The sequence below is a fragment of the Hermetia illucens genome, chromosome 1 (assembly GCF_905115235.1).
Source record: "Hermetia illucens chromosome 1, iHerIll2.2.curated.20191125, whole genome shotgun sequence".
NCBI lineage: Eukaryota > Metazoa > Arthropoda > Insecta > Diptera > Stratiomyidae > Hermetia > Hermetia illucens.
In genome coordinates, this window is record NC_051849.1 from 205,051,268 (window position 1) to 205,064,237 (window position 12,970).

Genomic DNA, 12,970 nt, shown 5'->3' on the forward strand with positions numbered 1-12,970 from the left:
TACTGGAAGGCTGTTTGATGCCTGAGGACAGATTCTTCTCCGTGGACAAAACTTTAGTTTTAGCAAGTGAGCAGGTCATCTTAACCATCCAATCTTCGGCACGTTAATCATATCTTGCCCTGAGATTTTGATAACCGCTTAGCTCCTGGTGTCATCTCTGGTTACCTAGAGAATCTTCCTTACTGAGCTTCCTCACGACGACAAAGTAGGTAATCGTGGAAGGATTAGTACATTCTAAAGGGATCTTTTTTCGAACTTCTTACTAATCATCAGTCCTGATCGTCTGTTGTTGCTTTTCCAAGAGCGATTCAGAAGTGCGCCCTGCTGCGAACCACATTAGTGTTTTGTTGAATATTCTCTGCAAGAAGCATTGATACTTTACTACCCAAAATGATTCATTTATCGACTTCGTACTCAATTACGATTTTATTTTTCATATCTAACATATGTACACCATCTAAAGTTAAAATAAATAAAAATAATTTAAACTATTCACTAATAACTCTTCGCATTTTATCTATATGTTCACATTAAAAAATTTACGCTAGATATGTTTAAATGAGTGATGTCCTTTCTAAATCTTCCTCGATTCAAATCCATTATATTTTTTTCTCATACATTTTTACATCAACTCCACACAGAAGGGGGTGTCCTCCGATCAATTACATACACAATACTTTCGGGGGTTCAATTCACTTCAATTAGTTGCAAACACTAATCCACTCCTCCACCCTGCACTCTTGACACTGAACATAACAACACCAATAAAATTTACAGTGACATCGTTCAAAACGGATGTCTTTGACGAGATTGTATCCTCGGCCGCAACATAAAGATGCACAACCATCGGTCCCGGTGCTTGTTCGATTGCATTTTCGCCCAACTGTACCTGAAATGAGAAGAAATTAGAAGTTCAGAATAAAAATATTCTGGAACAATTATCTAGAAATAATGTCCAAGTTAAGGAGGACTTGCCATTTCAAAATAAAAGAAGTCGGGAAACGGAAAGCTCAGCGCTTCAGGTATGAAAGGTTTTGTTTGTTTCTTTTGAGAGTATATTTGAGTGCTGAAAAATCCCCTCCCGTTCGGTGCCAAAATTCGGTGAAAAAAATGTTAAATACCTCTTTTGCATGTATGAGAACCAGCCAGCCCCCCTTTCATCTTCACAGTTTCCACCTTCTCACCAAATTTAATGTCAATCGGTATAGCTGTTTTTGAGAAAAGTACGTGTGACAGACAGACAGACGGATATACAACGTGGATCGCCTTCGTGACGAAAAAGAAACAGCAGAGCCCCGCAAACGGCATAGGGACACTAATAGAGAATCCCCAGAGCGGACTCCAAATCGCAGAAGGGTAGAATACAACAGGTGTAATCAGCAAACTTTCCCGGTGAATGTCTACTAAACCATCCGGAGATACCCGGTAGTGACTCTACTTGAACTAAAGAAGAACGAAAAGGTAGGCCGCAAAAGAGGCCGCGGTCAGATGCGCTGATTACGCGCTGACAGGCAGTTCCCGCCTGGACCTGGGTGAACACGTGAACCGAAAGCCGATTTACTCCTTGCGCTTAGGCCTGGAGAGAGTAACTCCCACGATCTACAAAAGAAGATCGAGTCGTCACTGGGGAAAGCAGCGGAGGTAAAGGTGAACCAGGACTCAATGCAGACTGAATGCAAGGACCTGGATGAAATGACCACAAAGCAGAAATCTGCGAGGCCTTAAAGACTCAACTCGGGTTGGATTCGATCCTTGAGTCAAAAGTGATAAGGCTATGGCGAAGCGACAATCTGGACTTGCTGAAACCGAGCAATCGAAGACATCAGCAATAGGCCAGAAGACGGATTCATACGAGCTAAGGTAGTCGATATTCACATATTCAGTTGCTACGCTGCGCCGAGCCTGACGCTAAATGAATTCGTACCGATGGTGGAAAAATTAGTTTCCGAAGCGAGCCGCCCCAACCCAATAATAATAGGTGGCGGTTTTAACGCTTGAGCCGAAGATTGGGGTAGTCGCGACACAAATGCTAGTGGCCGCATATTAGTCGAAGTATTTTTACGTCTGAATGTAGTTTTGACAAATACAGGCAACCTTACGTTTGTTAGCGATACATTATCTAAGGATCTCTAATGGGAGGTGAACGAGGAATATAGGCACAGTGACCATCAGGCTATCATCTTCCAGATGGAATGGACGACAGGAGCAAAGCGAATCAAGAAAACTGGAGTATCGGATTGGACATCCAAAAAACTTGATAAAGAAATATTCGAGGAAATACTTCTCCAGGAAGCGATGCCGGTTGAAAATGTAAGAGAAAAGGTGACGCAGGTTCTTGAAAAGATACAAAAAGCGTGTGACGCTTCCTTGTCCCGCCGCGCGGTGCTCAAGAAACGAATGCACAACTTCTGGTGGAATGCCAAAATCGAAGAATTTCGTAAAGTTTGCCTTAAAGCCAGAAGACACAGCCAATGTGGTAAAAACCGGCCTGAATCTGAAGAGTTGCACAGCCGATATAAGAAGGCGAGGAAAGAACTGCAAGCAGCCATCTCTAAAAGTAAAACTGAACACTTCAAGAGGTTACGCAAGGAAGCGGACTTCGACCCATGGGGAGGTAGGCGCATAAAAGGCAGTTACGGCATCAATCAAGGGTAAGCGCTCACCGCCGATCACCAACCCTGATTTGCTTCGGGATATCATTAGCACCCTCTTCCCACAAGTTTCAAGTGGACCGAACTTACCCCCGTCCAAATAGATCCCGAAGAAATTCCCGAGGTAACCACTGGAGAAGTCCTGGAAAGTGTCAAGAAGTTTGCGGAAAATAAAACCTCCGATTTAGACGACATTCCGAATAAAGCACTGACAGTGGCCGTCGAAACAGTTTCAAGGTGTTCAGCTGAAATATTTACGACGTGCCTCATAGATGGGATTTTCCCGGAAGAGTGGAGGAAACAGAAGCTTGTGCTAATCCCGAAGCCAAATAAACCTTTGGGTGATCCTTCATCTTATAGGCCTATATGCCTGGTAAACGGCATTGGTAAACTTTTCGAAGGGGTCATTTTCAATAGGCTTGCACCAATCACAGAAAAGGAGGGTGGTCTCTCAGATAGGCAGTTGGGATTCCGAAAGGCAAGATCTACTGTCAATTCCATCACCACGGTGACGGAAATTGCGGAAAAAGCAATGGTGGTCAATAAATCTTGCGTGGTAGTTAAAATGAAGCAAAAAAATGGCGGCTTTAGCCAAATTGGACGCTCCTAAATACCTGGTGCACATAGTCATGGAATTTCTCCGGGAGAGGATATTGTGTTACGATTCGGACGATGAACCTAAGCCGTATACAACAATCTGCGGGGTTCCACAAGGATCAGTCATCGGTCCTCTCCTGGGGATAATAATGTAAGACGGAATTATAAAGTTGCGAATACCCAAAGGAGTGACAATCATTGGTTTTGCAGAGGGCGGAGGCGAAAATTGACGCCGAGGCGCGGTTGATACCCGAAAATATCGTGGACCACATGCTAGCCTCTGAAACATCTTGGAGCGCGGTGGGAAACTTAATGAAGGCGATCCATAATCTGCTGAGCAGAGAAGAGCTTCTGAAGAAAGTTACAAATAACGACACCAGCCGCAGTTCGTAACTGATCCTGCCCCGCGACGTAATTCCGAAATGGCAGTACCACGGGGTACGCGAAAGAGAAGGAGGTGGTTTTAGTGAGTAAAAGTCCCACATAACAGCATGGCAGGAGCCAGCGGTAGGTTTTAAATCTTCCCACATTCCAACGCATAAAAAAAAAACGACGGACAGACAAACAGATAGGCAGTCATTGAACAGATTTTAATTTAACTTTAAAAACGCTTTAACTTTCGGGAAAAAGCTTTATTTTTTACCAAGTGAATCTCCAACAGAAGGTGAGGATAAACTGGAAACCCCGGTGAGATTCACAGTGGACGCACCAGACTCTTCTATCAGCGGTAATACGTGCAAGAAGCGTAAGACCAACACATCTGCTCTGACCAACGCTTTATTGTACTCCGCACCAGGGCTTACATCCACTTTTCCTGCGGGGGTTAGGACCGGTGTGCCGGGAGGTGATCAAATCAGTGAGAGAGATCTCAATGAAGCTGGTCCCTCCCATAGAAATACGGACACGAAAGCGGGAAGGAAGAGGACGTATGCGCAACCTGCAGCCTCTGTTCTGACTGCTGCCGTGGGAGTCCTGTCAGTCTGCTCTTCATTCTTTGGTTACAAAGATAGAGGATGCAACTTTGAATGGTGACTACGCGATAGTGTTCGTGGACATGGAAAGGGCCATTTCAAAAACTTTATGATGCTGCCAGAGCAGATTTATTCAAAGCGCTGAAATGAGAGCAGCTCATAGACTAATTCGATTAGATCTATGGGGAAACAACGGAATTGGGGGGCACAGAGCATTGGAGGAGTTACTGGGAGTACTGATTCCAGTTCTTACAATGCCTTCCGATTCACGTGTCCCCACACATCTGTTTGGCAGAAGATATGAAGTTACCTTGAAGCATAGAGAGAACTGGGAAGTATCAGAGGAATGCGTGGCGGGATATACGGAAGTCTTCTACACCGGTGGCTCAAAAACAGAAGAAGGTTCTGCAGCCGGAGTCTACTTCTCGAATAAAAACGAGAAGTGGGCTTTTCCTTTGGGACAATATGCAACGCTTTTTCAAGCCGAAGTTTATGGGATCCTAAGGGTGGAAAACTGGGTGATTGACGAGCGGTTGAAGGGCAGGCGCATCACTATCTGCAATGATAGCCAAGCTGCATTGAGGGCATCGAGTAGTCCTTTGATCACCTCGAAAAGCGTTTAGGAATGCAGAAACCGTTTGAACTCTATTTCTAGATTCAATACGGTGGAACTACTCTGGGTACCTGGTCACTGTAGCGTAGAGGGAAATGAAATCTCGGATGCTTTAGCAAAAGAGGGGTCAATCTCCACTATGCTGGGACCAGAACCAGCAATTGGAGTATCAGTAGCTTTGGCTAAGTCTGCCTTCAAAAACTGGGAACAAGCTTCCCACAATGACAGCTGGTATAGACTAAATGCTGCTCGACAAACCAAACTTTCCCTGCCAGAACCGAACATGCGTATCACAAAGTTTATCCTGTCGAAAAACAGGGGGACTTTGTGGGCATTTTGACAGGCCATAATTCACTAGCTGGGCAAATGTTCGAAATAGGAATTACTCAAGATGATACGTGTCCCTCCTATAATTAGGGAGTGGAATCCACGGAGCATTTCCTATGTGAATGCCCCGCCTGTGGACGCATCAAATCTTTGGTCCCGATGTTTATTTATTTATTTCATTTAACGGACAACAAACAGAGTAACCCCGATTAATTATTGTCCTCAGAAGAAGGAGAAAGCAAAAATCTTATTCTACGTTTAAAACTACTTAAAGTAGACAAGCTAAAAGGACCAAGCTGTTCTGCGTTGTAATTTCGGCAAAGCCTTGGAATCGGGGAATGAAAGTAGACTTCGATGGGGGGGGGGGCATGTTGAAAATGTTTGCGCTATGTGTGATATAAGACGCGGGACGGTCGGTGATGTCGTCAGCGGCGGAGCAGTCCATCAGACCCGAGGAAAGTTTAAAAAATGTGCATAGATCCAGATAAGATCTACGTTTGTTGAAGGAAGGGAAGGTTTAGAAAGCGGTGGCGGAAGGGGTAGTCTGCACGAGGGAAGCTTTTCATAAAGAAGAGGGAACGGGTGAATTTACGTTACACATTTTCAAGGGCAAGACAACCACAGATACGGAAGTGTAACCAGATCACGGAGCAATACTCGAGGGTATTCCTCACGAGTGAATTGTGGAGAGCTAAGGAGGGTTGGATGCAGTTGAAATCAGAGGAGGAGCTAAGTATAAAGCCTGACAATTTTGTTGCTCGTTTGATGACATCGAGGCAATGGGTGTCAAAGCGCAGCTTATTGTCGAAAGTAACTCCGAGGTCTTGAATGGAATTTAAGGAGGATAAGGAATGTTCGTTAAGAGAGTAGGAGAAAGAAGTGGGTGAGGATTTTAGAGAGTAGCACATAAAGTGACACTTTCTGACGTTTAGCGCTAAACCAATAGTCGAGCACCAACGAACCAGAGTGTCCAGGTTAGATTGAAGGGAAACACAGTCCATAGGCGACGATATAGCGGAAAACAGCTTAAGGTCGTCTGCATAGAGCAGACAGACAAGTAAGCAGCGGAGGAAGGTCGTTAATAAAAAATAAAAATAACAAAGGACGCAGAATAGATCCCTGTGGGACGCCAGAAGAGGGTGAGAAAGAGTACAGCCATCAAAAGAGACGCGGCAGGATCGGTTGGAAAGGTAAGAGGCAAGTCATAAAACAAGTGGTATGGGGATTTACAGTGCTGAAGGCTTTAGCGAAGTCAGTGTAAATGGTATCCACATCTTGCCGTGACTTTAGACATTTGGCGACAAAGTTGGTAAAGTCAAGCAAGTTGGAGGCAGTGGACCTACGTTCAAAGAAGCCGTGTTGCTCTTTCACTATATGTTGGGGAAAGTGGGCGGACAACCAGTCGCTGACATATCTTTCCAGGATTTAGGAACAGAAGAAGAGGAGGGAAATGAGACGGTAATTCTCTTCCAAGCTTTTGTTGAAAATAAGAGATAGGGAGAGGGAGATGGACTTACCAGTTTAGAGCAAAAAGAGGTTTGGAAGACTATCGTAGCCAGGTCCGACATTGGCATCAAGTTTGCAAATGAGGTACTCGACAAGGATAAAGGTAAGAAGGGGAATTGTAGGCGATGGGGGGCAGACTACATCCACTATCGGGAGGGATTCGGAGGAAGGAGGGGGAACATAGACTGACGAAAAGTAGCACCAGAGTAAATTACGAGATAGTTGGTGGGAGTTAGTTGAGAAGCCAGAGAATTTAATAAACGGAGGGGATAACTGGGCAGGTCAGCGGGAGTTGCGAATGTGGGACCAGAACGGTTTCAGGTTTCGGCGCTTTAGTGAGCCTTCCACACTGGACAAATATTCGTATCTGGACTTACGTGTTAAGGATTTGACCGAGGAAGGAAGAAGATTTGAAAGAAACTAAGTCAGCATCGTTTCTAGAAGACAGGGACTTCTTTCTCGCAGTCTGTTTTTGACGTGTGAATTTCACTAGTGAACCAGACGGGGTAAGAGCGTAAGCACTTATGAGAGCAGGGAACGTAATAAGGAAGAAGATCAGATAAAATGGTATAGAAAGTGTTGAGTGTTTGGTCACACGTAAATGGAGCGAGGAGGGAGACCCAGTTGATTGACTCCAAGGCTGAGTTCAGATCTTCGAAGTTCGCCTTACGAAAGTTGAACTTAGTAGGCTTGCGAACGACAGGAGAGTGGAGTCGACGGGTAGCATTACATCCACTAACGAAAATCCTACGATAATTCGTTAGATGGGGGTGGCGAGCACAATGGGCCAATACGGCCTGAGTGTTCAGAAGGTATAGCTTCTCCCCCACTTTGATTTATATTAAGTTTGGAATGCGACGGGAAGATGCACAGACGCAACTTCAGCAATTTAGAGCTAACCTGGCTGCCGAATTCAATATGTGTAATATGAGGCGTGACAAAGGTGAGTGCGCGAGAAAATCTTCAGGCTGACACTTGCAGGAATGTGTGGAGGTCAAGTGGTAATTGTTTATGTGTGCAAGCATTGAGTCTAAAGGTGATAACTTGCATATCTTTTATTTTTTCAGATAAAGATACTTTCACTGAAAAAAAAATATAAATCTTCTTGGATTACTCACCTTGAATATCAGCAGAAGGATCCTTCTCGCAAAAATTCGGCGATCTTTGGTAGTAGAATAAAGCAGTCTCTAATTTTCGAATTAATCTAATCCCGGTTTTATCTACAGCGGTTTTCCGGGCCGGTCGATCGTTCGAACTGTTCGTTTTCTTTTTCTTCTTGTTGCGTTTCAGCACAACCAACGGATCACCATTAGCTAAGTTGGACTGGTCCACAAGAATCGCTCGACGAAATTGATGCTTTAGAACTTTTCCAACAACACGAAAATCTGGCGCTGATTTCCAACAGGTTTTCAATTGACAACTTCCGGACATGCCATGGCATTTGCAACGAATTTCCATATTGTTGGAGACTGCCTACGGAAAAGCGAGATTAAATTAATTTTGTTCAAAGGACTCCCTGTTTTCTTTTCCTATTCAAAGGACTCTCTGTTTTCTTGAATTTCTTTGGATATTTTCTTTTTGTTTAGAAATGAAAAACATAATTTTCTACTAAAATTCAAATTCATTATAAATTTTCCATTACCATTCTGCCGGCATGATTATTGTGGAGGTTGATTTTCGATTGGATATCACCAGCCTTCTCTCGCGAATCCAGAAACAAAGTGGAGAACTCAATTCCGAAATCCATGTTATGCGAACAGCCACCCCATTTCCATCGACTCGTGATCTTGGATCTTTCATATTTTTTTTCTTCCTCCGGTGTTAACACATTATTCGTCTCCAGATACTCCAAGAACATTTTCTTTTCCTTATCGAGACTCTGTCGCAATGACTTGGTCAGAGTTTTCCGATTTACGGACGGATCACAACCACACGATATTAAACGGCCTTGACTACACGCCCTTGCCACACTATGAGCCACGCCGGCTGCTGAGATGGCGTACGCAAACGCACTTTCCCGATATCCTAGAAAATACATAAATATTTTGTATAGAGTATGGATGGGAGCAGAGGAAAGGTGGTCATTTAAAAACATGAGAATCAGCCGAACGAAGTGTGATAACTGCGAGGAATTAAATCTGCAATTACAATCTTTCAGGTCCCTTGTCGAGATCGATAGCATAGCGAACGTAACGAGCCTCGGAAGGATAGGGACAGGAAAATGTTAAGATTAACCAGGTTTCACTCAGCTTCAAACGTACAGTGGCAGATATAGAGACGCATCCGGCAACCACTATACATTCAGATGATATTCCATTTGATAATCGGATTCCGCACTATCTACGGCAGATTTCAAAGTTTTTCATTTCGTTGCTCTTCATATTGCAGTTCTCTGGAATGTTGCAGCAATTGAGGGCAGTTTTCCGGAAAGCAGAAATGAGATTAATTGCTCCTTCTGCTCATCCTCGGTCTGGTATTCCTCCTGAGGTGGGACATAACTCTGGAATACTCACCCAGTTTAAAGAGCGATGGCTGCTGCATCATCCATCAAATCTTAAAGAAATAGAGTTTACCTTCATAGACGTCTCCCAGATTGTATCTTCTCGAAAATCAGATGCATGTTAGTGAATACCGTTGACGTTACCATATAAAATGAGAACATAAATAACATTGAGTCCTGCACTAAATCGAATTGCCCCGCGACAGATTGGATATCGATCAGTGGTCATTCAGTTGATCGATTCTGTTGCTTCCCTCCATTCGATCAGCCTTGAAGATTCCACATTTCGAAGATACAACATGTTCTGTTCTATGCTGTGTCCGTTGCCGTCATGCAAGCCCTTTTATGTACCAACGCATTCCACTGTCCAGACTTTTAAATTAGGTCTCGCTTTTGACACGCTAACAATATTCGCATTTTGATTGTTGTTTATCTTAAATTGGAACGAGCACTGCAGATTTCAATTCATTCAATTCATAGTTGCTGGACATTATAGATACAGGTGAAAATATTGATGACATTCCGGGAACAATGTTGCAATTAAAGGGAACTATTCGTGTTCTGGCTCAAGTAGGAATGGTAAATTTTCAAGTTGAATTATTCATTTAATGTGCACTTTAGAGAGACTGCATTTTTGAAAATGGCTTTCATGGTCATACATCCATAAGGGATAGTGAAATAATGGAAATTTAGTAGCTCCTCGTTTGCTATATTGCACCAGGAACCCCTGACAAAGGGAGAGATAGATAACCTTATTAAGTGACTTCCAGACCATATTTTTCGATAACGGTGTGGAGGATCTCCAGATGCTAGCTCTCTTCGACTTGAGCGAGGGTCCCCAAGACATAAGCTGATTATACTGAGCCTACGCGAAGTGAGACCACGGAGAGAACATCTTTTCCTTTTGGGGTACTGTGATTTTGCCCTCTAGAGAGCCTACTGATAGCAAACGCAAACCAGCTGTTTACGTATGTGACCGGGAGGCATGATTTTGGCTACCGAATAAGGTACACTTCTACAATTCCTAAAGCCTCGCCTCAATAACAGCATCCACTCTGCCTTGGAGATAAATCCCCGACAGCCCGGATCGAGCACTATCCGGGCCGTGTCAAGCATAGACAGCAGTCAGTATGCAAACGGGATCTCAATATCTCCTTTTCCCTTGCTGATCAGCGTGAGTTTGGCCACCTTCCAACGACGAGGAAAATGACCTCCTTCAAACAAGCGTTGAACGCCCCAAATAGTAAGTTTGGCCGTTGGTGGAGCACCAGTTTGTAAACTTCATGGTGGGAACCGCTCCTTCGAGCTCTCACATTGTGAAAAGAGGGCAATCCTCGACGCTTTCTGTGCTATTGACATCAACCCGTACGGTCCATCTGGGTGATAATTAGTATGCAGGGTTTCCGCAGAGCCCCGATTTTTCGAGTCACAAGCTTATAGCTAAGTCCCCACGAGTCCGCATTCACCTCGTTGACTGAGTTCTGTCAGTTTTGCTTTTATTTATCGACTCACCCTCCATAGGTCAGCGATTTCTGCCGTCCATCAGTGCATGTAGGCTTGTCACACGCTGACATTATCAGGGTCATCGCTGAATTTACGACAATATCAGCTGCAGTGCTACCGCCCTTCAGCGCGGTTTTGCCTGCTTCAAGAGCTTCGACGAACTTCCCAATGTTCACCCTCGAGACATTTCACACGCACTGGAAGCGTTATCCACTTCAAACGCGATATACTGGCGACCACTTGCCGAGACGTCTTCTAGGACTCGCCACCCGTCCACCGATGGTGCCAGAGATTCCGATGCAAAGGTGATGTTAAAAATGCTTGCTTCACAGCCTGAACGCGTCAACGTTGGCGTGGTTTCGGCGTTTAAAACTACGAATCTGGTTTTCGCTGCCATTTTCAGAATCAATTTCCCTCTGGGGTCTGGATGAGGTATGCCCCATTCAAGGGCCTCCAGGCGCCGAAAGTCCAGGATCGTCTCAATCGTTATCTCTAAACATGGAATTCAGGCAAACCCATTCCTTCGGCCTTAGGGATTAACACGAAGTTAAACGTCGTCCCAAACCCAGTGCCCAGGGGTACCCGATAAGTCGAGATGCCGAGAAACCGGTCCCTGTTTCAGTATTGCTCATTAATTAGCATTACATCCGCCTTTATCTCCGCAATGAATTACTTTGGCAACTGGTGAGCGGTTGCACTCCGTTGAATGTTAATTTGTAGAATGCAGATCGTCGCTTGGCCCATTCCAGTTCCGCCATAAAGGTTGGACACTGCCCCAAACCCGCAGTGTGTACGACTCCCAGTGTGTTCCGACGTGTATCGGTCATTCGCGGTTCGCTCTTCATCGAGAGGTTTTCTCCAGGCCTGTCTACGACGCAGGTATACTGCCAGTTAGGGAGTCAGAAATACATATTTGGGCACGTCAGGGACGTCGGCGACCTTTATCGGATCCCTGAGGGGATGGAGGTTTTGGATGCGGTTCGGTAGTCTTTTTCTCCGTGCACTTCATCAGTCTTGGATGAAGCTGAGTCGAAATGTGGCAAATTTTGTGGGCTCTGTAACACTGAATTTTACTTCTCCAGTCCTACCTTGGTTGCTGACGAAGCTTCTGTAACGCACTGAGTAATTTTCGTCTCCACACGGTACACTTAGGGTTTATATCGATTATAAGGGCTTTGAAAAACTTGTTCCTGTTAAAAGCGCTCACTGTCTAACTTGAACCTCGTTAGACATCTTTCAAAGATTTAAGAGATAGACTGCCAGACGGCCAATAAACCGATTCTAATTTTATACAAAACCTCAAAAGGATATACTTCAAATAGACAAGAAAGAAAGGCACTTGAAGGAGGCAGGGAGAGAATTCAGATCGAAGGTAGCGGAATATATCATTTTTAATAATCACATCGTTTCCAAGGAGAGCGTGCGATTTGTGAAACAAAGAGGGGATACAGGGCGTGGTTGAAAGTTCGAAAAATTATAGGATCCCGATAGAGACAGATCTGAATGAAGATCGAGGCGACAAATATTCCGGGTTTTCAAATGGGTCAAGAGACACACTCGAAACTCGAATGAAACCGCTGTTATTGGCTTTGCAAATATAAGCGATAGGCTATGCACTTTGCGTTTCTCGGAAAATTTAGGAATATAAGCTTTATTAACCTTCACGCCCCTACAGAGGAGACTGCAGAGACAGAGAAGGATAGGTAGGTAGTCTCAGTGGCCGCTCCGAGGAGCCCGTTTTGATACCGCAAACTCCTAAAACCGTGATCGCTGTTATGGGAGCAGGGAGTCTAGTTGACTCGGATCTTCAGAGTCAGCCAGAAGCATTCACGAAGGAAAACAGCTCTCCCAGCCTGCAGCGTCTCTCTGAGGTTCCCAAGGATTGGTAATGCAAATTGTAGGGTATGTCAAGCCTGGCAGCATGGTCCCCAATGGGCCAGTGCCCCCTGCAGACCGCTGTAATCTTGAACGCATTTTCACGCGTCTGGTAAAAGAGCGCTCGTGATCGGGCTATATTATAAGCGGGCCAAATTCTCCTTGACTTGGCGCAGCTCGTAAGCCTTTGCCATCTTATGCCCGCGGCTGCTAGGTAGTGCGAGCAAACTCGACCTCCGACAGCCGCCAGCGAAACACCGACTGTATGCACCGAAGGGCTGGCCAATCCGTCGGCCTGCTCATTCCCATCTATGTTCCTATGCCCGGGAACCCAGAGCAGGGTGACCTTGAGTGTGTCGCCAGTACTTCCGCCTGGAATATATTCGCGAAAGCTTGGAGACTATACGACTTGGATAAACTGTGTGTA

General features: G+C 44.9%; 1 protein-coding gene across 1 annotated transcript in view; it reads right to left on the reverse strand.

The window, feature by feature from the left end:
- Window positions 1-510: 510 nt before the first annotated feature.
- The window catches only part of LOC119661325 (protein Wnt-10a), a 71,763-nt gene continuing 59,303 nt past the window's right edge, over window positions 511-12,970 (reverse strand). Inside the window, exons 4-6 of the mRNA XM_038070623.1 lie at window positions 8,308-8,690; window positions 7,784-8,138; window positions 511-889 (exon numbers count right to left, since the gene is read on the reverse strand). Coding sequence (XP_037926551.1) covers window positions 702-889; window positions 7,784-8,138; window positions 8,308-8,690 — 926 coding nt within the window. The 3' untranslated portion in view covers window positions 511-701. The remainder of the gene's footprint in view (window positions 890-7,783; window positions 8,139-8,307; window positions 8,691-12,970) is intronic.